The sequence below is a fragment of the Brachyhypopomus gauderio genome, chromosome 3 (assembly GCF_052324685.1).
Source record: "Brachyhypopomus gauderio isolate BG-103 chromosome 3, BGAUD_0.2, whole genome shotgun sequence".
NCBI classification, from domain to species: Eukaryota; Metazoa; Chordata; class Actinopteri; order Gymnotiformes; family Hypopomidae; genus Brachyhypopomus; species Brachyhypopomus gauderio.
In genome coordinates, this window is record NC_135213.1 from 24,717,913 (window position 1) to 24,742,034 (window position 24,122).

The following is a 24,122-nucleotide window of genomic DNA, read 5'->3' on the forward strand; positions in this document are numbered from 1 at the left end:
CAGTCCATCACTCCACTAGGCTGCATCAGTTTAATCCTAATGCAGTAAATGTAATCACCAGAAGGGGTCTCTGTTTCATCATATGTGGGAGTGGCTAATCTGCTTTTGGGAAAATGTGCTGCATCTGATCAGTCTGATTACTAAATGATGTTTTCTGAAAATTTACCCAGGTGATGTACGGTTCATTCTCAGAATTCTCTGAAAGGTTTGTTTCACACACACACACACACACACACACACACACACACACACACACACACACACACACACACACACACACACACACACACAAACACACACACACACACACACACACACACACACACAAATCTTAAATTTTAGAAATTTTAGAATGCATATATATTTTTAAGTTTCCTGTAACATAATAACATAGAGAATGAGAGCAGGAATGATGAACTACGCTGCCTGGTCTTCCACCCCTCTCTCTCTCTCTCTCTCTCTTTCTCTCTCTCTCTCTCTCTCTCTCTCTCTCTCTCTCTCTCTCTCTCTCTCTCTCTCTCTCTGTGTGTGTGTGTGTGTGTTTGTGTGTGTGTGTGTGTGTTTATGGTATTGCTCTGTACCGACACTGATCACGTCATTGTCCATAGGATCTAAGGTAATCTAGAGATTCAGATCATAACTTTATATTTTAACAATAAAATAACATTTTGTAATATTTTATACCTTGTAAAAGGTTTGTTTAATATATTCATATTTATGAATGATGATGTTGATGTTTAAGCATTAGAGTAGTATACCTTGGTCATTTTTAGTCATTATGCCAATTTCCACCCACCAACTAACGTCTAGCTGCTGTTCAGAGCACCAGTTGCCTTCAGCAACAATCACAGATATATGGATGTCAAGGATTGGCTGGTGTTGCCGTGAATGAGTGCAGAATAATGAGTGCAGAATAATGCCATCTCTCCCATCCAGGAAGCAGCACTGGTTCTCATCCTGCCATGGATGTCTGTGGCACCCTCACTTGCACCAGCACACTACACATGTAAATGGTTTTCTGTTGTGCTACTCAAGCACACCCAGGCTGTTCTTTATGTCATGCGGTTTCCACACAGGCTCCGTGGTCTCCAAGCGGCAGGCAGGGGAGGCTAATGTTTGCTGCTTCATTTGAAATCCTACGCAGTGCACCTCTGATATTTGTTTACATAGTGCTGAGATTTTGCACATATCCAGTGTTGATCTGATTATGATGTACCGCAGCCCAACACAATGGGAGGTGATTTAGACACAGCATTAAATAAATGGTTGGGGGGAGGGTGTTGGCAGGGGGTGCCATAACTCACCTTGAGTAAGCAATCTCATCTCTACGCTGCTTTAGGAATAGAGAGACAGACCGAGAGAGAGAGGGAGGGAGGTAGAGAAAAACCGACTTAACCCATTCGCTCTGTTCGGGTTTGTCTGCTGTCCCTAGGCGGGTTGAGCTGGAGGCCCACATGGTCCTCATCCCGTGTTGGTCCTCATTAACTCCCAGAGATAAGCTGGAATCCTCCACCTCTATAATTATTGAAAGTAATTGTATTCACCTGTGCACATTATACTGTTCCCATAAGAAGAAAGACACTACACTTTCTTGTTTCTCTGGTTCACTTGACCTGCTCCAACATTTTGTCACTGACCCTTGATGTTAGCAGTAATGATCTTTTGTACAATTCGACATGGCACTGTGGCAATAGCCACACTTTATAGATCTGGAGTGTTTGCACCATTGGAAATGTGAGTTTCCTCACCTGGTGTTTGTACATTAGATGTCTGAAGGCAAATACCATTAATGCAGTCCTGCACCTATATCCATTTTATTCGCAAGAAATTTTGTTAGATATTCTCTAACCAGGACAGTGCACAGACACCACAGTTACACCTCTCCTTTGCTGAAGTGTTTGTCTGCTCACGGCAGGTGTGTCCATATGCAAGTGTGTGTCTGTGCAGGTGTGTTAATATGTGAGTTTGTATCAGTACTGCCATATCTCCTGTGGGATGGAACTTTCCGGCAGAGTCGCTGTTCTTCATTCTTTGAGGCAAATTAAGGCGATGGGAACTGAGGATTCTTTTAGGACAGCTCGGGGTTTTTGACAGGTTTGAAGGCAGGTGTATGGTGTGATTTTTGTGTCAATAGTTCCACAGAAGCAAAAGTAAATCTGCAGGCAAAATTCTTAGCATCAAGAGCAGAAAGTGTATGTTGTGAATGCAAAACAGAAAAAAATATATCAAAAGTATATTTTTAAAATATAATTGGTTACTTGAAACTTGTTTTCATTTGCATTTTTGGAACACATTTCACGTGTGGGAGGGTCTTAGATGAAGGCGTTCCTCTGCAATCTCCATTGGTCACTGATTCCGGACTGACACAGAGCTCTGAAACCGCCTCTGGGATCAAGCCACGCCCACCTTACCAGCTTCCCAAACATGGGGAACGTGGGGGTTCTGTTTCACAGCAACATGTAAACCAGTTTATACAAAGGTTATAATTAATTGCTAAATGGTCTTTAGATATTGCAAACATTTCTTCCACACATCAGTGTTTTCTCTCCATCCAGTTCACTGGTGAAGTGTGCTTAAATATTAAATATCACCCCATACAGGTGCCCCTTTGAACACAACCCTTAGACATGTTCAGGGTGTGATAGTGATTTTACAGCACTGTAGTTCTTTAAACACATCTCTTGCTCATACGTGTCAGTAATGCAGTGTCATCTTCAGCACGTTGGCTTCTTAGAGAATGTTCTAGATGACCCCACCCCACTCATTCCTCTAATTCTAATTTCACAACACAGCAAAAGTAACCAAATTCATTTATATTTATTTTAAACACTTTTATTATGCTTGCTTAAATGCATTTATCAGTTATGGCAACAAAAGACAGAGGTCAGGTGAGACAGTAATTATTTTCTGGTTGAACATTGCATGTAACCAATAAAAAAACTGTAATGTTCTTTAGGAATTATCATATTGCTTACAGTTCTGCTAACATTTTCTGCATTTCACTGCTCAACAGTGAAAGTTCCACCTCTTTTCCCTGTTCAAGGTAACGGTTGGACTACAGGACAGATATATCAAGATAATATGAGTTTGGAGGCTTTGCTGAGATAACCACTCAATACATTTTCCTTGATGAATGTTTTGCTTGCCGGTTTGCTTGTAAATTCTACCAGTAGACACGTGTGTTTAGCTGGGCAGATTAAACCGAACTGTCTCATTGACAGTCCATGATTTATAACATGATTGATGGTCTTTCACTTAAACTCTTCCTCTCTCTTATCTTCATCTTCTCCTTTTTATTTCTGTCAAGATATAATACTGAAATATGAAAACATGTGGTCTCTGCTTTAAACTTAAATTAACAGTTTCTGTAAAACTGTTAGCTGCAGGCTGAGTTTGAGATTCAAGGTTATGCAGTGCACTGGGCATTAGAATAATTACAGTTTTTTGCAGACGCTAAGACCCAATTTCTGAAAGTATGGCTCTTTTGTCGAAACTTAACACACGGCAGCCAATGCTACACACACAAAAGGCAAAACATCTCTTTTGGAAAAAGCACACACTTTAACTAAAACTCTTGCAACTCTTGCCAAAACCATATTTTTGCATCTAAAGTTCTAAACGCTACACACAAATATCAGATGATTATCCTTTCATATAAGTGACTACACACTGAAGTGACAAATGGAAAACACTACTACCATGTGTTTGAGTGTTTAGTTTGTGGTCTGCTGTGAAGGTCTGTAAGAGGTCTCATGTATACATGAATATTCACAAATATTGAGGTTATTTCTGCATATTCAGTACATTTACACCCTAAAGTATAATGCCATTACAAGGGGAAGTTTTTTGTTTTTGTTTTGCATGAACACTACAGCAACTGTATATACTGTAAACACATAAACAACAAAAAAGGGAAAAAAAAAGACAAAATCCATTTTGTCCTCCATCACCTGCTGAATGTATTTGCACTGGTGGGGTTGGCAACCACCTCCATGCCAAAAAGAACTCAACAGCAATAGAGAGTTTGGTGCAGTTGTTGGCTCTGACCATATTGATGTTGGTCTCTTTCTGTTCTGTGGTGAATAGCCACCCAGCAAGGGGTAGCCTAGTACATTTACATTTACATTACATTTACGGCATTTAGCAGACACTCTTATCCAGAGCAACTTACAAAGTGCTTTGCATCTGATCACAGAATTCATCCTAGGTAATATTACGGATAGGCCAGAATTCAAGATACCATTGAGTCAGACTACTACTAAACTACAGGAGTCAATGTCATGTCATTACCTAGTGTTTTGCAAGTTAAACATTTGCCAATAAGCACAAATTACCATAGACAGACATACAATTTAAGAACAACGGCAAGTGGTATCAGCTGAGTTAGTGCTCTGTTAAGAACTCAATAAACAGGTGAGTCTTCAGTCTACGCTTAAAGACACCAATAGACTGCAGTCCGAGCAACTAATGGAAGATCATTCCACCATCTTGGAGCCAGGACAGAGAATAGTCTGGAGCTTAGTACATGATGTAGTATGTATAGAGGATAGGTCTACATATCTATTATCATTTTGAAATGTCTGGATGATGCTACAGTGTAGCAGCACAGATAAGGTTGGACACTTTGCCTCCAGAAAAGCCAACACATGCTTGACCACATGGTCAACCAGAGTGGCTCTGATCTCATCCATTATGGTTGCTCATTCTCTTCCTCATTCTCGTACTCTTCATCGTCATCTCTATGCAATATTGGACTCCTTTGATGTGGAAACCAAGATTTGCAACATGTGGCATCTTTATAGGGATTAGGCTTTGATGGCTAAAGATTTGTAAAAATCAGCTAGAAGTGTTGTAACCTGTGAGGACTGGGTATGAATTTTGGCAGGTGAGTGTAGCAGTTGCAGGGCAGTGTTTTCCAGAAGAAACACTTGGTTTTCAGTTTTGAATGTTGTGTCTTATGTGAACAACTGTGTTTTGCAAAAAGTGTGTTTTAGAATTTCTAAGTGAGTGTAATGCAGAGAATGTGCTTAAGGTTTAGTGCACCAGTTCAATAGATAGGCTACATGGGTTAGTTGTTTCAGAAATTGTGCTATAAGGACTGCTTTTTATGTCAAAAAATTGTAAAATGATGCACGGTTCTGTTATGCCATTTGAAGAGTTTCAGAAAGTGAATGATGATGTTTATTAATTGATGTTTGCTGAGAGGACGTGTCTTTTCTACAGTAGCCAGGTTGACCTTTAACATCAGCATGAGAGAAGAATGTGCTGCTACAGTTTAATTTTACGGTGATTTAGTTTTATTTAGTTATATACTGTCTGGCTTATATGGTCAAATATAGAGCAGACTGGCTTATCTGAAATTTTAGCTAGAGAAGTAGCTCTTTGTGTTTTAGATGCTTTGGATTTAGGTGTATGTGGGTCAGCTTGGCTCATGTTTTCAGGTGTGTGGTGACTGGTACCTGGTGTGTGTGTGTATGTGTGTGTGTGTGTGTGTGTGTGTGTGTGTGTGTGTGTGTGTGTGTGTGTGTGTGTGTATGTGTGTGTGTGTGTGTGCGTGCGTAAGTGCGTGCGTGCGTGCGTGCGCGAGTGTGTGTGTGTGTGTGCATACGTATGGGTGTGTGTGTATACGTACGTGTGTGTGTGTGTGTGTGTGTGTGTGTGTGTGCCGTCCTCTATGTGTATATGTGTGTACAGTCCTCTAGTGAGGTGACTGCTGCTGTTCTTCAGAGGCACTTCCCCCCTGTGTTGTACTTCCTGTCTTACACACACTCTACACTGACACTTTTCAAAAGAGGAACAAGAAAGCAAGAATCTGATGGTTACAACAAAACACTCACTCTGAACTCTTCACCCATATACTACCAAACTGTGGCTAATTTCCCTCTTCAGTCTTGACTTTGTGTAAATAAAAAAAAAAGGGACTCGTTTGTAAAGTTTCTGCTTGTGAGCTTTGTGCTCACTCCATCAGTTATGCTATGCTGGAATGCTTCACTATCCACAGACCAGTCATCTGAACCCAGTGGCCAGCCAATTACATATGTGCCTTCATAGCAAGCATGTAGCTCTCATCTAACCAATCCCGAGGCTCATCTTGCTTACTGAAGCTTACAAAATTGCTTGGTGTCAATGCTATGTAAACTGATATCCACTAGAATCTGATGTAGGAGCTTTAATGTTGACTGTGGAGAGGGTGCGTTGTTGGTCTCTGTGTTCAGCACTCTGTGTTGCATCTGTGTTCTGGAAGACTTTCGTCCTGTGCCATAGGGACGGGTTTATTGATCTGGATTTAGAGATTGGATTTCTGGTGTGTCGGTCTAGATATCTATGTAATCATGGTTATTGATACCATTAACATTTAAAACATATACATGTTTATATAAAGAGTCCATTGATTACTTAGATGAGCAGTTTCACAAGGTTTCACACAGTGATTGTGCAGTCATGGTGAGTGTTCACAGAGTCAGAGCTCCTTCAACAACAAGTGGGGGGAGAAGTGAATGAGAGAGTCATCACAGGAAGAATTGTAATGCTGCCATTTGCTTAGTGGAGGGAGTGAGAGAGAGAGGGGGGGGGTGGATATAGGATCCTGCATGCTCAGCTTGGTAAAATCATGTGTGTGTGTGTGTGTGTGTGTGTGTGTGTGTGTGTGTGTGTGTGTGTGTGTGTGTGTGTGTGTGTGTGTGTGTGTGCCTGTGTGTGTGTGCCTGTGTGTGTGTGTATGTCCTACCCCGTATTTTGCCCTTAAAGTCAGAATAAAGGATGGTACTGGTGGTTGCAATGACAGCCAGTATCCCTCAGTACAGCATAGAATGTGACTTATGTTTCTGCCCCTGGAAGAACTGGGAAGAGGAGCTTTGTGGTCACTGTCCTTTACCGTCATGGCCACATACACACGCACGCACACACACACACACACACACACACACACACACACACACACACACACACACACACACACACACACACACACACACACACACACACACACACACACACACACACACACACACACACACACAGAGTGAGCAGTGGGGGCTGCCCTTGGAATGGCCTCCCTGTGCAGGTCAGAACATTAACATTCCTGGAGTGGGTAAGGGGAGGGCGAGCTTGAGCGTCTGTAGTACTGTCTTTAATATTTTTCACATGTGAAGGACTTGAAATTAACTTCTTATTTACTGTACATTAACTTACATCAAATAACTTTCTGACCTTGACTCCTCAGTTGTACTTTAAACTTTGCACAGTTACTCAGCTGCACTGAAATTGCATCTGAAAAATAATACTCCATTTACACTAAAAGCTTTACACATCCTTTAGAACCAAACATAACACTTTCTGCAGGTTCAAAGGTTTAAGTATAGGCAACATATTACACTGGTAATGCCATTATCAAATCTCAAAACTCTAATCAAGTACTGGCATCCCTCCTGCAGTGACGGGGCCGTTGCTATGGCAACACTGTCCTTCTGAGAAAATCCTAAATGGAGCCTCCCTCAGCTCCTGAGCAGACACCTTGTACCAGACAGACGAGCTCGCCAGACGTAGCGTGTGCCAGGGCTGTGTTTGGGAAAACTCCCTGACGTTTACCTACGGCTGCCTGTGGGTGGAGTAGCTTGGACTTTGGCATTGGGGCACCTTCAACTGTCCCATGATGACACGCTCCATTTCTCTAATTAATACTAAAATTGATTAAAGAGCCATTTACAGGGTTCTGAAAGTTCAGACCCATATTTTATTATTTCTTACCTGTATATTTGGCTGTCCTGCTGAGGATGCTGGCTCAGACGATTGTGATTCATTCTAACTTGAATTGTGTAGCTGAGGTCATTTTGAAATCCAAGATGTATTACTGCATTGATTGAGTTAATTAAGCTGGCGTCTGGCATGCAGGGGAGGGGGTTTAATAGTGTGTGTGTGTGTGTGTGTGTGTGTGTGTGTGTGTGTGTGTGTGTGTGTGTGTGTGTGTGGGGAATGGGGTGGCAGCTATGTCATTGATGTAAACAGACTCCGCTGCAGCTTTTCTCAGTATGAGAGATAGATAGAGTGAGAGCCAGAGATAAAGAGAGATAAAGAGAGAGATGAGGAAGGACTGGTATGGCCCGCTCTGCCATGCAGATAATACCCAAGGAAAAAGCCACCAAATCCCCCTGAAAGCTGGCCTGCTGCTCTTCACCATGGCTGACTGCTTCCCAACACTGAAAGCCTCCTGAGCCGAGCGGCATGCCCGCCCTGCCACCCGCCTCGGCTGGAGCCTCACACAGCACGGGGGAGAGGAAGGGAGGGGGACTGAAAACAGCTGATCAGCAGGTTGACAGTAAGACTCGCTGGGGACGGATCTCTGCCTGGGAGGCCCACCGCTACACTAACCCCCGCCACTATTTCGGTCGCCCCCTCCGTCAGATCATGATTACACTCGACCGCGACAGACCCCGCTGGTGCCTACGAATATGGTAAGTGCAGGAGCCTGGAGGAGCAGCCGTGCCCATCCCCCCACCGTCCTGGGCCCTGGACTTGGCTGAGAGCGGAGCTGCGGCCGGGACGTAGCCAGCTGAGCTAGCATCCTGCCTCGTCACTGCTGACGACGGGGGCAGAAAGATGATGTAGCCCTTGCCAGTGGTGCCTAGGCGACGAGATGGGAGAGTGTCTTGCGTCCCGCACGAGGCCGAGCATCTGTCGAACTGACTGGCCGGGACGCGCCTCCCGCTACTGCCTGGCCTTCTTCGGCAAGGTATTTTTAGCTCTGACTTAACCCTCTGTGCCCAGCCCTGGGATCTAGCTGATTGAATACTCGAGTTTCACTCCCGGCTACAGGGGGAAAATGGCAGCGGAGGAGGAAGAGGAAAGTCTAGAATTCGTAAGTGCCGACTTTAAAAAGACCAGCTTGGGTCTCTGGCCTCTAACTCCTCGGCACGGGGCCGCGCGCACTGGGGGGTTTGGTGGAGCCTCGTGGTTGGATGAGGTCCTGGAGGAGACAGCGCGTGGCTGCATGTGGAGTGACGTTTACGGGAACGGGCTATGACTGCAACACAGCACTGCGCTGACCAACTGCGGCTCCTCTTTCAACCGCTGGCTCAGTAGAGTGCAGCAGAGCTGAAAGAGCTTAGCATCACAAATGCTTCTGTTTCAGATATGAGGCTAAGTAGGCTTTAGCCTACTCATGGTGTCCTCTGATTGGTGGAGCTTGTTTCTGGAGACTTTAAATAAGGTTTGGATAGTATAACGCACCAATTTAGTACAATAACGGAAGATCCAGCAAGATGCATGGCTTTATCGAGGCTTTTTTGGTGAGTGTGTTTTGTGATTGGTGCATGAAGCAGCCAGACTGATGCTCTGTGTGCAACGCTGCTCCGGTACAAGGACATCCTTTTCATGCATGACTCCAGGCTGCATCTCTAATCTTAACCTCCATTCCTGCCTGCAAGCCAGATGAGCTGCTAATCAGATGGTTCTAGATGTTGCACGTTCTTTCTTAAGGTCTAAAGGTGTCCGGGCATTTTCCGTGGCTGCTTTGAAACTTTGGAGCAGTCTTCCGCTTTTTTACCAAATCATCCTGCACAATAGATATTTCTGATTTTAAAAGCTGGTTTATTTTCCCCAGGCATTTGAGTACTTTTCAAGATTGTGCTTTCAATTGGCAGTTCTGTCATGGTTCTTTCTTTCTCCTGCTGCCAATTGCTCTGTGTCTTAATTGGCTATTCTCCCAGTATGTTACCATGCAGTTTTAGACCTTTTGTAATGCTTGTTTTTAGTGAAACTATTATTTGTTCGAATCCATATGTCATTTTTATCTAACTGATTTTGCAGTACATTGACGTGCTGTCTTTGCTACACAAATAAAGTTGATGATAGTTAATAATAAACAACAGAGCCTGCAGCAATATTTAGAAAATAATTAGTCCCATACTACAAATGTGGAGCGCTTTGTATGTTATTATGCATCACGGCTATTGGACATGATTATCAATGCAGTGAGTGTCTGACCTTCATAATAGCTTTGGTATATGACTTCCCCAGCCTCACGTGAGAACATGATGATATATGACTTCCGTAGCCTCACGTGAGAACATGATATATGACTTTCCTCGCCTCACATGAGAACATGATGTATTTGCCCTTTACTGAGTCAGAGGAGTTTGTTACTTGGTCTGTTCCGTACTGCTTTTAATCATAAGTTGGTAGTTGCTCGTTTGTGGGGTAAGGGGGAGAGCTGTATAGATGTTTTTAGAGTATTTTAGAGTAGAATTACTTCACCTAAAAGAAACAGACTAATGAATACTGAAAAGTCTGAGGAGCTCAACATCATGTGCAGGTAATAACACCAAATTTCTTAGCTACTTCAGTGCCTCTTCAGGAAGCGCCGCTCCAATGTCCTCGTGAGCGGAAGAGAACCTTGGAATGTGAGATCATCAGAATCGGTCATTGAAACAGACAGCTTTTCCTTTCCCATTTTAGGACACACCTAACTGAATGTACGTTTTTTATATTCATTTTAACATACTGAGACTGATTGTAGGAAAAGCTGAAGACGGTCACTCCCTGAAAGAGGAAAGAGGTCCTACAGGTGGTAGATTAGCACTCCAACCACCGGTCCCATCACACCACCCTCTCTTTCAGGGTGTTATTACCTGCACATGATTTTGAGCTCCTCAGACTGACCAGCATTCATTAGTCTGTTTTTAGATAGGATCGGGACATCCCTAGTCTGAAAGTGTGCCTGTCCTGTGAGGCTATCAGGAACATTCCATGACGTGTGATGCGAATGATGCATGAAGAATATGTGTAAAGTGTCACGTGCTGGGTGTGCTCCCTGAAGGAGAAGTTTGGTGTGATGGGAACTATTGCTCAGGAAGGTGCTCTGAGGTGCCAGAGAGCTCTTTGTCCTGGTTGTTGGGGCACACAGTTACCACCTGTAGGACCGCCGTTTGAGACCTGGTGTCATGAGTGTCATAGGTGTGCAAAGTTATCATCAGTGTAAAGGGTGGCTGCTTTGAAGCTAAAATCGTAAGATGCAGTGTAATCACATTTGTACACTCTTAAGTGTATCCTAGGGTAGGGCAGGATCAAGTCACTGGGCCTAGTCTTATTTGAATTAGCCGTGAGGTTGTATGTCTGTGTGTGATTTGTAGCATTGAAATGCTAATCTGCAGCATTACCTCTGGGTATGAACACATATATAAACAGTTCTTCCCCTTGGCAGCCCTATTCTGTGAAGAGAAATGGTATGTGAGACATGGAACTTCAAGTTATCACTCTGGAGTGTTCTGGAGTGCACATCCCTGGCACAAATGATAACATTCATCCAAGTCTTTAAGGTACTGGGCCCAGATATGTATTGGCAGAAGAAAATTGTGTCTGAAATGTATTTATTTGTAAGAATGTAGCCATCCTTTGAAAATGGACCATTTTAGGTTAACATACTTTTCAGACACAGCTGTACACTCTGAGGAACACATACAAGTGAATTATAGGGGGAAAAATGAGCATATGGTCAAAGTACTTCCTTATTTCACCATGCTGTGTGGACCAAATGAAAATCAGTGGTGTGGGTGGCAGCAGGTGGGAATGAGAGTGTGTTGGTGTAGGCAGGACATTAAGCCTCAGGCTGGGCTTTTGTTAACACTGAACTGTCCTCCGGTCCACACTGGCCTCAAAGACAGGACACTATGTCCCCTCCCCCTTAGGAGCACACATTCTGTGAGCTAGCTGGTGTCTAAAGCAACTTCCTCTCACACTCTGTGAAGGATTCGGCTTACAAAACCCCTCATGCTCACATTGTTTTTGACTAAACTAACACTGTATTGCACAATCCAGATTTCGGTTGTCATTTTCCCACCAGGCAGGATGGATGCTGTCACTATTCATATGTACACAAACTCCATGTAGGCCAGTTATGCATGGGCAAGGGATTTCCACAGGAAATAACTGAAGTTGAAAACAGATTAATTAGTTTTGTATTGATTATTGACTTATAAATCCTGAAGGCTCCTGACCTTGCAAGTGAAATCAATGTCCTGTGGGATGTGAGGATATTGGGTGGGGGAAGTAAAACGTGTCAACCCCAGGAGAGAAGGAGAAAAGATTCTGAATTTTATGAGTCTGCTCCTCTCCCTTTCAGAACACACAGATTGATCTCTAGTAACACACACACACACACACACACACACACAAACACACACACACACACACACACAGAGAAAGATCTTCAAAGCAGAGCACCCACATACTGCAGAGGATTACCCTCCATTGAAGAGAGTGAGAGTGATGTTTTAACCCTGCTGGAAGGAATGGTGATGTTCATGCAAAGTTCAATTATGGAATAAAGTTATATTAATATCTGATTGGTAAATGCTATTTGAGAGATATATCGGGTTAAAAGCAGGCAGTGGAATCCAAGATCCTCCACCATCATAGTCACTGAGAACTTCCATAAAAGTGAGTGGCATGATAATGTCATAATAGTTGTGTGATAATTTTTTATTTATTTTTATTTTTTATTAATACGTGTGTTCAAATGTGGATGTGGTTTTTCACATGTAAGCCAGTGCAGGGAGCTTGTGTGTCGCAAGGCGTTTTGCAGCGCTTGTTCATGGATGTCTGGGTGTGTCGAAAAGCTTTATTATGATACAGCACTGCAGCAACAGCAATCCCCACCCCCTTACACACTCTCTCTCTCTCTCTCTCTCTCTCTCTCTCTCTCTCTCTCTCTCTCTCTCTCTCTCTCTCTCTCTCAGCCATAGGCTGACCACACGTTTTCTCAGCTACAGTTGAAATTTGAAACAATCCTGATCCCTGCGGATGTATTTGCGCACTGATGAAAAGAACATTTCAAAATCAAAAACTGCATCTGGGCATCGAGCGCTGAACACTGATCGCTCCAAACATAAAAGTCATTCATGTGGAGGTGCATGCTCCTTACCGACGATCAGTGGTGTAGTCCTAAAAAAATAAGTGGAGTAAAAAGTAATAAGGAGTTGACGAATTACTAACGCATCATGTATAAACCTAGCAAGAGCCACATTCAGTTAAAATAAGTGGGGGGTCGCTGTTCCCCCGCTACACACTCCCACTACACCACTGGGGGGGATGCATCCCCCTGTTAAAATAAGTGGGGGGTCAGCGTCCCCCCGCGACCCCCCCCCCCACTACACCCCTGCCGACGATGGTTTATGTGAATCTGTGCAGTTGCATTTATCATACCCGCCATAATGCCAGTCTTTCAGAATTGCTGGAGCATACCTTGAGATTTGACTCTACATCATCATTATTCTACAATAATTACGATATAAAATGAATTGTCTTATTATTGGTTTTTTTATGTATTCCTTATATCAGGCAATACAACAGACAATGAAATATATGATATACCTACTCACGATCAGATTTCAGACAAATGTGGAGCGTTGGGTTTGCACTATGGAGTGGGAGGAGATAACGATTGGTTAATTGATTAAGAATCGTTAAAATGGAGGAAACTAGTGGTCTGACCACCCACGGCTAGCACATAACTAGCTAGCTAACTGCTAATACCATAATACCAATACAGTCTATGGCTAATACACTCTGTAGTAATTTCATACAACTATTTATTAATTGGCTTTTAAAGAAGATGTACTATGCCGTGATAGGTATCGTTATCTGGATTTGAAATTACCTGAATATGATATTGTGGTCATTTTGCATAGTCTGGAAGCTTCACATGCCTCACTTCTCGTAGTTCTCGTGTGCTTAAAAGCTCATATTGCTTATAATTATCTTTTTTTTTGGATCTTTGAGTCATGCCTGCAGCACACCAAGTCCTAGAGGCTAAAGCATTAGCTTGTTTTATGTTATGCTGTAGCAGACCTATTTCAAGGCTTCAATCCTGCTGGGGGGTTAAATGGGTTAAATCAAATGTGTAAAAGTGCCTGCAGGTTTGTCAGCCTATGTTTTAGCTCAGAAGCCACCTTCTTCTCCGTCTGCCTTCTCCTCTGCCCAGAGAGTTGTAGCTATCAAGAACAGATCGATGATAAATGAGTCTCCTTCCAAGTCTGTCTAGGCTGCTCTTTCTACTACTAAACTGTTTATATTGAGGGTACAGATTTGGATTATGATGGTTAGGCTTGTCTTGAAGTGTCTTGGTGAGAAAATGTGATTGAAAGGTATGGCACAGGAAGGATGTCTCATGTTCAGGACCATTGAAATGGATGCAGCTTTTGAGCTAGTTGAACCCCTCCCACACACCACACACACACACACACACACACACACACACACACACACACACACACACACACACACACACACACACACACACACACAGCTTCCATCTGTTATTCTGTACAGACATCATGAACTACCTCAGTAGGTCAGTGGAGTAGAAAGTTCCTTGTTCAAAAGCAAAAACCTACTAAATTCATGCCCTTTCTATCATGCAGACGGACACAAATGCCAGTTACCTGCGAGCGGCCCGGGCAGGGAACCTAGAAAAAGCCCTCGATTACCTGAAGTCTGGGGTGGACATCAACATTTGCAATCAGGTCAGTTGTATACAAACTTCACCTTTGCCAATATATGACATTAAATGTAGCTTAGTTTTTTATACTATGCATCCATGAAATTATGGGTTTTTGTTCATCTGATCACCCCAACTATCTTAATCCCCCAAACAGCTATTCAGCTTGCTCGCTAATCTACAGAAGAAAAGCTTTATTTTTGTTTGCACATTATTTCTGTTGCATGCTAGGTGATTCCATACATAACACTGAACTTTTTAAGTAAGACTATTTGAATTTTGGAATTGGATTAAGTTAATTAATAGTTTAAGAGAATCTAGAATTTAAATATCAATGATGAGAACAATAAGAAGAAAACATTGTGTATGATTGCCATCGAGCTCCTTGGATTTAGTCATGGATCCACAGGCGGCAAGAATATGACATGGAATGTGACAATTCTTTAAATTAATGGTTCAAAGAAAAGGTATGAAAATATGGGCATGTGCTTAAAAGATGGTGATACAGGACACCACGTGACCACCCCCCTTTGCTTGTGAGCTGCATTAAGAAGACATCAAACACAAAATAAAATTATTTTTTTTAAATCTTCTTAACTGAGTTCTTCATCAATAACCATACGTACAGAACAATATAGTAACAAGGGAAACAGCTGCAAAGTAGTACACTAAAACTGCATTAAAACCAGTGAAGTGACAGCCCTGCACATTGTTTTGAATTGTAGCTGGACTCACTCACCCTGGGAACTGGAGTTCTGTCTTATGAAGTTGCTTAATTCAGATTTCACATCTAAACACTCAGTATGCTCAGGGGTCTACTCAACACCAGAAAATGTCTGTTTTAAAAGTGGGAAAACTCCCAGCTCACCTGCTGGTTTTAATGTTGCAATGTGAAACATGTACAATTAAAGGCATCCAGGGCTTAAAAACTCATCAGCACACACCCCACCCTCTCTCTCTCTCTCTCTCTCTCTCTCTCTCTCTCTCTCTCTCTCTCTCTCTCTCTCTCTCTCTCTCTCTCTCTCTCTCTCTCTCTCTCTCTGCAGAATGGCCTGAATGCTCTTCACCTCGCCTCTAAAGAGGGTCACGTGGAGGTGGTTGCACAGCTTATCAAACTGGGAGCCACTATTGATGCAGCTACTAAGGTGAGTGCAGCCTGGGCTGGGAGCTGCTGGACTGCCACTACATAACACCAGTAAGACTGTAAGCTACTCTTAGCTTAGTCCTGCACACCACTTAAAGGGGAAGTTCACAGTTGTCTACATTTTAACCCCTTTTACGTAGGTGTTGGACAATTTTTAGGCAACACATCAATTACTTGAATGTTAAATTTCTAAATGTTAATTGAAACACCCCCCATCCCCAGTGAGCTCTATTCAATAGTAACTAACATATCAGCAACATTGTACACACAAAGCCCTGCTGACAGGGACAGAAATGTGCCTATGAAGACAGTTTCAGGAAAAGCATTCTAGCTACAGTGAATGAGTCATCCACTCAATGCAGCACTACTTACCAGACTCATGTCTACAAAGAAGGAAGCAAGCAAACATTCAGAGACCCATGTTTGTTGGCCAGCGTGAACTTTTACCATGGTTTGGGCCATATTGGGGGTGTGGTCCTGCACACAGCTCTGTCTGCTTTTGCTCTTGATGGGAAATTCCCACAGTCACAAACGCAGCTCAGGTCACATCAACAGCTTCCACATGTAAATGTGCCATATTTTGTCAATTGTGATTTTTCACCGCAATTGAAATTTGTCCTCCGCTTTTTACCCATCTGTGCAGTTAGAACACACACACACACACACTAGTGATTACTAGGGGGCTGTGGTGCACACATGCCCAGAGCGGTGAGCAGCCCTAGCCCGGCGCCCGGGGAGCAGTTGGGGTTAGGTGCCTTGCTCAAGGGCACCTCAGTCATGGCCTCAGGTCTGGGAATTGAACCCATGACCCTCCGGTCACAAGACCAGTTCCCTACCGCCAGGCCATGACCAGGCCCTAGACTGCCCATTTTAAACGTGTAGAGATGTGAACACCTCAATAATTTGACCATCACAATTGAGAAGAGCAATTGATGCACCACCTTCATTAGCATGGAAAATGTACTAATACTAATACATTATTTCATTAATGATTAGTTCACTTCAGTCTGAACTCATTAAAGTCACCAACATTAATTTTTTTTGTCTACCCAAAATTTGTCTGCCCACTCTATTCACCTGCATTATTGCTAAGAGTATGTTTATTTACCGGTAATAATCATAGGTAAGTGATTAATATCCTAGTAACCAGAGAGTGTGATAAATACAAGACCAGCACCCGGAGTTTGTTTTATTCACAGGTTATCTAGAGCCAGGGCTGTAAACCAAGCAAAGTTCAGTCACCACAGAGTAGCCAGGCAAAAGGATAAATGCATATCCAATAGCCTTTGTTTTAAATCATTCTAATAAGGTTCACCACAAATTAAGCAAAATAAAATAATCATACATTTCTTAAAACAATTTCAAATTTGGCCTTGGAAGCGATTGGACAGTCCAGATCATGAAGGAACCCTATAAAAGGCCAGATCCATTCAACTATCTGTCAATAACCTGAGGCTAAGATCGGTAAGGAGATGGCGCTATACATGAGCAGGAACACCAGAGGAAGCCAAGCACCAGTTACTGGTGGATAAAACTCAAGACTGTAAAACGAGACAGACCAACCTGTGCACTACCTGGATTGTCTACAACAAAGCATACGATTCAATGCCCCACACATGGATCCTGGAACTCTTTAGACTGCACAGCATCAACAGGACTCAAGAGCCTTCGTCAAGAACTCGAAAAGGTTGTGGAAGACGAACCTAGAGGCCGACTTCAAACCTGTAGCACAATCAAGTCACCATCAAGTGTGGGATACCCTGACCCCACTACAGTTCTGTATAGGCCTGAACCCCCTGCAGATCCCAGAAACAATATCAGAGATCTCCATTCAGAAGAGTGCAGTACACCAATGGGAACACCAATGGTGGTCTGAATAGTACTAGTGGAGCTTTTAGCCAGGACTGGTATGGACACGACTAACAGTGCAGGCTGCTAGGTGCTAGCAGTTGCAAACACGTTAGCAGAACATATCTAGCCATATTGTGACATGTCTTGTCCAATCCACAGAAAGGAAACACAGCTCTGCACATAGCGTCCCTCGCTGGCCAAACGGAAGTGGTCAAAGAGCTGGTGTCCAATGGAGCCAACATCAACGCACAATCTCAGGTGAGGCCCACACCTTGAAGGCGCTAACTGAAAATGGTGTTTGCACACATTGTTTTTCAAAGACGTATTTGAACAAATATAGGTGTCTCCTCTGTCCTGAATTTGACCCAGAACAAAGCCTGGGTCAGTGTTTAAGAGATAAGAGAGAGAGATAGAGACAAGATAACTAAAGAATTTTACTGAAAACCATACAGTAAAATTGGTTTTCAGTAAAATTCTTTAGTTATCTTGTCTCTATCTCTCTCTCTTATCTTTTAAACACTGACGCACACACACACACACACACACACACACACACACACACACACACACACACACACACACACACACACACACACACACACACACACACATGCTTGCCTGTGCATTATCCAGGAATTGAACTTGCGGTTTCTGTGCAGGGTTGCACACTGTATCATTAGCTACACTGCTGTATGGCCAGCACAGTTAATGAAGCCTGTAGGTTGGAGAGGAGCCCCACAGCTGGACTTTAGTGATCCAGCTGTGATCCACTAAGGGAATGTAATATTCAAACGTGTCTCCCAGAGAACCTATAAATGTGTGGGAACATTCACTCTTAAAGCAGAAGCTTTCTAGCTATCCTATCAGAGCTGTGTGGGAGTGTGTGTGTATGTGTGTGTGGAGAGAGTGGGTGTATCCCTGATACAATGAGTGAACAGAGATGAAACAGCAGCTCCCTTTCTCTCTCTCACACACACACACACACACACACACACACACACACACACACACACACACACACACACACACACACACACACACACTGTGCTGCATCAGTGACATGTGACATGATTATCTGAGGAGAGAAGAACTTTTCCTAAGTGTGGCTCACCACAGCTCTTAAAATGTAGCAGCAAAAATAGAAGCACTCTTGTGGTGAAGGGTCAGCTAAGGTCATGAGAAGGTTCTTACTCTGTGACTCCAATCAACACATGACATTCACATCATAAACACACACACACACACACACTTGCACAGAGGGAAACCAAAGTTATAGCAAGTGCAGTGGTGACCATGTTTCAACACCCAAAGCTGTTACCTCACTGAGTCTGTCCATCAGTCAGCATCATGAGTGTGTGTGTGTGTGTGTGTGTGTGTGTGTGTGTGTGTGTGTGTGTGTGTGTGTGTACATTTAAGCATTTGTCCATCTCTCTGTGTGAATCCACAGAATGGCTTCACGCCGCTCTACATGGCTGCTCAAGAAAACCACCTGGATGTGGTGCAGTTCCTGCTGGACAACGGCTCCAGCCAGAGCATCGCCACCGAGGTACACGCACCACCTGCCTCCACCCGCACACGTCTGACACACAGAGGCCTCCCCAGCCCTCTCCATGAGTTCCAAATGAGTGCAATGCTTTAAACTATGGATTACTTCTTCTTATGAGCTGGTCATATTCTGCTTACTTGGTAGCATTTTGTGGGATTGTTTTGTCATTAGAGTGATACGTTGGCTGTCTGGTATGGAAGGAGGTTCTTAAATCCTTAGACACCTTCTTTGCATATGTTCTATTTAAGGGTAAGGAAGGCTGACGTTTAAGTGTGCAGTTAGGGTTTGTTTTGGCAAGCGTGTGCGCTTGCAAGTGTGTTTTTGTGTATATGTGACGTAATGTTACAAATTCCCAAGGACTCAGATGCCTCTGTTACTGAGAGTACATTAGGAAGTTTTGCACCATCAGCAGCATGTCTGCACATTCAGACATAAAAAAGTATATAAACGTCATGCGGGAACAGTTCTAGCATGCTCTAAGAAGTCCTGGTCCCTGGAGCATGGGACAGACCAAAGTTCAGGGTTATGGAATAAACCCTGGGATAAAAAATATATTAAAGTTATTATCGTTCATTTTTCTGTTTTCTCATTTTGGTCAAACTTTGATTTATGTTTGTTGGAGTTCTATTTATGCACAGATTTGTTAATTAAAGAAACAGTAAGTTATTCTGCGGGGGCAACGTTGTGATGATTTACAGATGAATAATGAATGAAAGATTCTTGTTCTCACAACTCACTGCATTGCTAATGAAAATGCCTAATGGGAAGGTGTCCAGCGTTGGACTGTTCCTACACTCCAGTGAGTGTTCGTCTGTGTGCGTAGGACGGCTTCACGCCGTTGGCCGTAGCCCTACAGCAGGGCCATGACCAGGTGGTCTCGCTGCTCCTGGAGAACGATACGAAGGGGAAGGTGCGTCTGCCCGCCCTGCACATCGCAGCCCGCAAGGACGACACCAAGGCAGCTGCCCTGCTCCTCCAGAACGACCACAACGCCGACGTGGAGTCCAAGGTAGCCGAGGCCCACCGACCCTCTCAGCTCCTGAACACACCCCTCCAGAACTCCTGAACACGCCCCTTCTGAACTCCTGAACACGCCCCACCTGAACTCCTGAACACACCCCTCCTGAACTCCTGAATACGCCCCACCTGAACTCCTACACACACCCCTCCTGAACTCCTGAACACGCCCCTCCTGAACACGCCCCACCTGAACTCCTACACACACCCCTCCTGAATTCCTAAACACGCCCCTCCTGAACTCCTGCACACACCACTCCTGAACACACCCCTCCTGAATTCCTGAACACACCCCTCCTGAACTCCTGCACACACCCCAACACAATGTCCCACTCATCATGTCTTCTTAGAACTTGATGGTGCTGGGTGGATTTCCTGTATTTCCTTTAATTTCAGGATTTATTTTCCCCCAGATCAGAATTTTTTCCCCAGTCTGTTTTAATAAAAACTGAAACTCACGCCAAAACCATGTGATGGTGCTGTAAATGGTCGTATTGCTAATTAACAAACATAAAAATGTTTCCCAAATGTTTCATAAAAACAAACAAAAAAACCCAAAGCACTCTCCTTGATGATGTGGAACATCACTCTTTCCTAAAGAGTAATAGATGAAACCTCAGTGCTTTAGAGGCTGGTGGATTCTTCAAGCACCATCCAGTTGAAAGCTCATGGTGTTATTGTGTGCTTGTGTTGTTGTTGTTTTTATTTGTCATTTTTTGTGCTGTGTTGTGTTTCTTGTGAATGTTCATTGTGACTCTGTGAACCACTAACCGTCCCATTCTCTCTCCCTCTCGGCCGGTGGGCGGGCACTGCCGTAGCTGATGGTGAATAGAACAACAGAGGTACATATGCAACCCTCTACGTCCCTCCCCCCGCCCGCACTTGCCCGCCCCCCCGCTGCTGCTGTGTCACCCCGCCCACTCATGTGCTCCGCTTTCTCTCATTGGTTCGGCCGATTGTTCGCTCTCAACGGGATTGGTGCTCATGGCGCTGTGGGGTGGAGGGGATGGGTTTATGGAGATGAACTGCACTGCTGGAAGAGGAATTCTGCAGTCAGAGGCATGGAGAAGAATGCTCCAGTTACTATCATTGATCAGATGCAAAGATTTATAGGCAAATAGTATTCATGTCTGATTGGCTTGCCTAGGGCAATGGGGTCTTTCAAACACCAAGTATTATAAATGTTATTGTCTCCTATATAAAATTCTATGAAAAGGCCATAATACAGCCTTTCTGACCAATAATGTATTAAAAGGTCTGCGTCAAAAACAGAAATGTGCAGTTTGGCTGCAGTTCTCCTCTAGGGGGCGTGCCTCTACTATGATCCCAACTCCTGGACCCTTCCTTCACATGCTCAGCTCCAAGGACCACTTAAATCTAGAGTCATCTCTCTATCTCCCTCTCTTTCTCTCCTCTCATTCCAAATGTCTGCTTCTTCTGATCTTCTGTGTGTCAGCATGGTTGCAAGAAAGCTCCACCTCGAATGCCAGCATTACTGGCCCCAGTGGCTACGCATGATACACCAGTGACTAAAACACTGACCTATGACACCCAGCTGTTCACTAACATCACTGGCCAATCCTCGAGGCAAGGCACCCTCATAGATTCAATGGCCTGTTCTGCAACTTCTTGCGTAGTTATTTCCACACCCCCCCCCCACCCCCCCGTGATTGTAATGAGCTGTAGGAGTACACTCTCCAAAAGCAGCATACATATTCTTTTTTTACTCAGCCTTAGCTTTGACAAGTCACAAGAAAAACGACGGCGACTTTTGACTAACGGCTAATGTGCAGCGTATCCTTGCCTGCTACGGAGGTTATGGAGGTTGTGCGGGCATGTTTGGCCACCTGTCCGCATCTGCACCGGCTCCCTCCGCTGGTCCACCACGTCACTCTGGCAGCACTGTGGTTGAAGGGCTCGGTAAAGCCACGAGAAGCACACGTCCCTCCACACCAGCCCACCGCCTCACCTCCAGCACGGGCCTCTCATACCGGCCCGGCAGTGAAGAAAGTGTCCCGCGTTTGGTGGTGCGGTTGATGTTGGCTGGAGGGACGAGCGGCTCCTCGCGTGGCTCCTGCGCTCACGTCACGTTATCGTCACGCGCCCGGACCTTCAGAGAGGTCCGATTGTGACCCTGGGATGTCCACTTCAGAAACCTTGACCCCTTCTTCTCTCCCCTCTGACCTCTCCCCTCCACTGCTTCTCCAGAGCGGCTTCACACCGCTACACATCGCCGCCCACTACGGCAACATCAACGTGGCTACGCTGCTCCTCAACCGTGGGGCTGCGGTGGACTTCAGCGCCAGGGTAAGAGTCTGTATAGATGGCCATGATACCATTTCTACACACACACACACACACACACACACACACACATACACACACACGCACACAGCTGCAGCCCTCCTGAGTGCTCTAGACATTCTGTGTGCCCCATTCTGAGAGTGCGTATTTAGACTGCATGGTCTGGGAGTTTCAGCACATGATCATTTACTGAAATATACACATAGCTCAGAATATCTCAGGGCTCTTGTTCGATTTATACATTTATATGCCACATTGACCTGATCAAAAATAACTAGCAGATGTGAAAGACAGACTTGGCAAAGGAAGCATAAGTGTGCTCCTTCGTCCTTGACTGCTCTATTGATCTGTTCTACGCACTAGGCAAGTGTGTAACGTGATCGCTTAGTCTTATGTGAAAACACCCCCCTCACGTCTGAATGTCCAGGTACAGCCTGCTGGTGCACATCCATCATTGTGTATCAGCTTAGTGATCAGTCACAGTATGAAGAAGGACAAGTTACAGTTCAGCATGATGGTAATTAGGGGTGATTCACTGAATTTGCTTTCAGTGTTATCAGAGGGGAGTGGTGTGGTTTAGACCCTCACTGTGTTTCAGCCCCTCACTAGAGGGTAGTGTGGTTCAGTCCATCACTGTGGGTCAGCCCCTCACTAGAGGGTGGTGTGGTACAGCCCCTCACTAGAGGGTGGTGTGGTACAGCCCCTCACTAGAGGGTGGTGTGGTACAGCCCCTCACTAGAGGGTGGTGTGGTACAGCCCCTCACTAGAGGGTGGTGTGGTACAGCACCTCACTAGAGGGTGGTGTGGTACAGCACCTCACTAGAGGGTGGTGTGGTACAGCCCCTCACTAGAGGGTGGTGTGGTACACCCCCTCACTAGAGGGTGGTGTGGTACAGCCCCTCACTAGAGGGTGGTGTGGTACAGCCCCTCACTAGTGGGTGGTGTGGTACAGCCCCTCACTAGAGGGTGGTGTGGTTCAGCCCCTCACTACAGGGTAGTGTGGTTCAGTCCATCACTGTGGGTCAGCCCCTCACTAGAGGATGCTGTGCTTTGCACAGAGTAACACTTTGAGGAGTTTCAACTATGACATATGATAGTCAGTATCACTGTACTCTGAAAAATAAAATATAACAAACAAGAATTCTTAAACGAATGTCTTAATGGTAATGGTGGGTGGTTTGTCTCACTGTTTCTCGTGTGTCATTTGTTCTGCCCCTGACTGTTACAGAATGACATCACTCCTCTCCACGTGGCGTCAAAGAGAGGGAACGGGAACATGGTCAAGCTGTTGCTGGACAGAGGAGCACGAATCAACGCCAAAACCAAGGTCAGGGTCACGCCAACTGTGTCATGTATATTTAAACCTCAGGAAGTGACACATTTGCATCTTGTTTTGGTGTGGTAGGTACTGTACTGTACATTTTGGAATTCTTTTTAAAATGCTACAATGGTTATTTTCTGAGTCAGTAGCAGTAATTAAGTCTAGTACAACCATTCTTATCAAATACGCATTAATTTGTGATGGGCGTGGCTTAACCAAATTTAACCACCCCTTTATTTCTTGTCCCAGTAAACCCATGAAAAGCACACGTCTCCATGATGCGACCCCAGCAGTTATTGCTTATACCAGTTTCACAACTTAAAAAGCCTGACTCAGGAGAATGATAGTGGTCTCATCGCTGCGGGGCAACATGTGCTCGACATTATCATTATTGCGAAGTGACGAATAGCTCCGCTATGCTTTAGTGTACTGCAGACACTGAAGCACG

General features: G+C 44.4%; 1 protein-coding gene across 7 annotated transcripts in view; it reads left to right on the top strand.

Moving 5' to 3' along the window:
- Window positions 1–24,122, top strand: part of ank3b (ankyrin 3b) — an 85,580-nt gene that overhangs the window by 13,156 nt on the left and 48,302 nt on the right. For all 7 annotated transcript variants that reach the window (XM_077000597.1, XM_077000598.1, XM_077000599.1 and 4 more), the window contains exons 2-9: window positions 14,415–14,516; window positions 15,538–15,636; window positions 17,646–17,744; window positions 18,934–19,032; window positions 19,856–20,041; window positions 20,868–20,891; window positions 22,258–22,356; window positions 23,582–23,680. In XM_077000597.1, coding sequence (XP_076856712.1) covers window positions 14,415–14,516; window positions 15,538–15,636; window positions 17,646–17,744; window positions 18,934–19,032; window positions 19,856–20,041; window positions 20,868–20,891; window positions 22,258–22,356; window positions 23,582–23,680 — 807 coding nt within the window. The remainder of the gene's footprint in view (window positions 1–14,414; window positions 14,517–15,537; window positions 15,637–17,645; window positions 17,745–18,933; window positions 19,033–19,855; window positions 20,042–20,867; window positions 20,892–22,257; window positions 22,357–23,581; window positions 23,681–24,122) is intronic.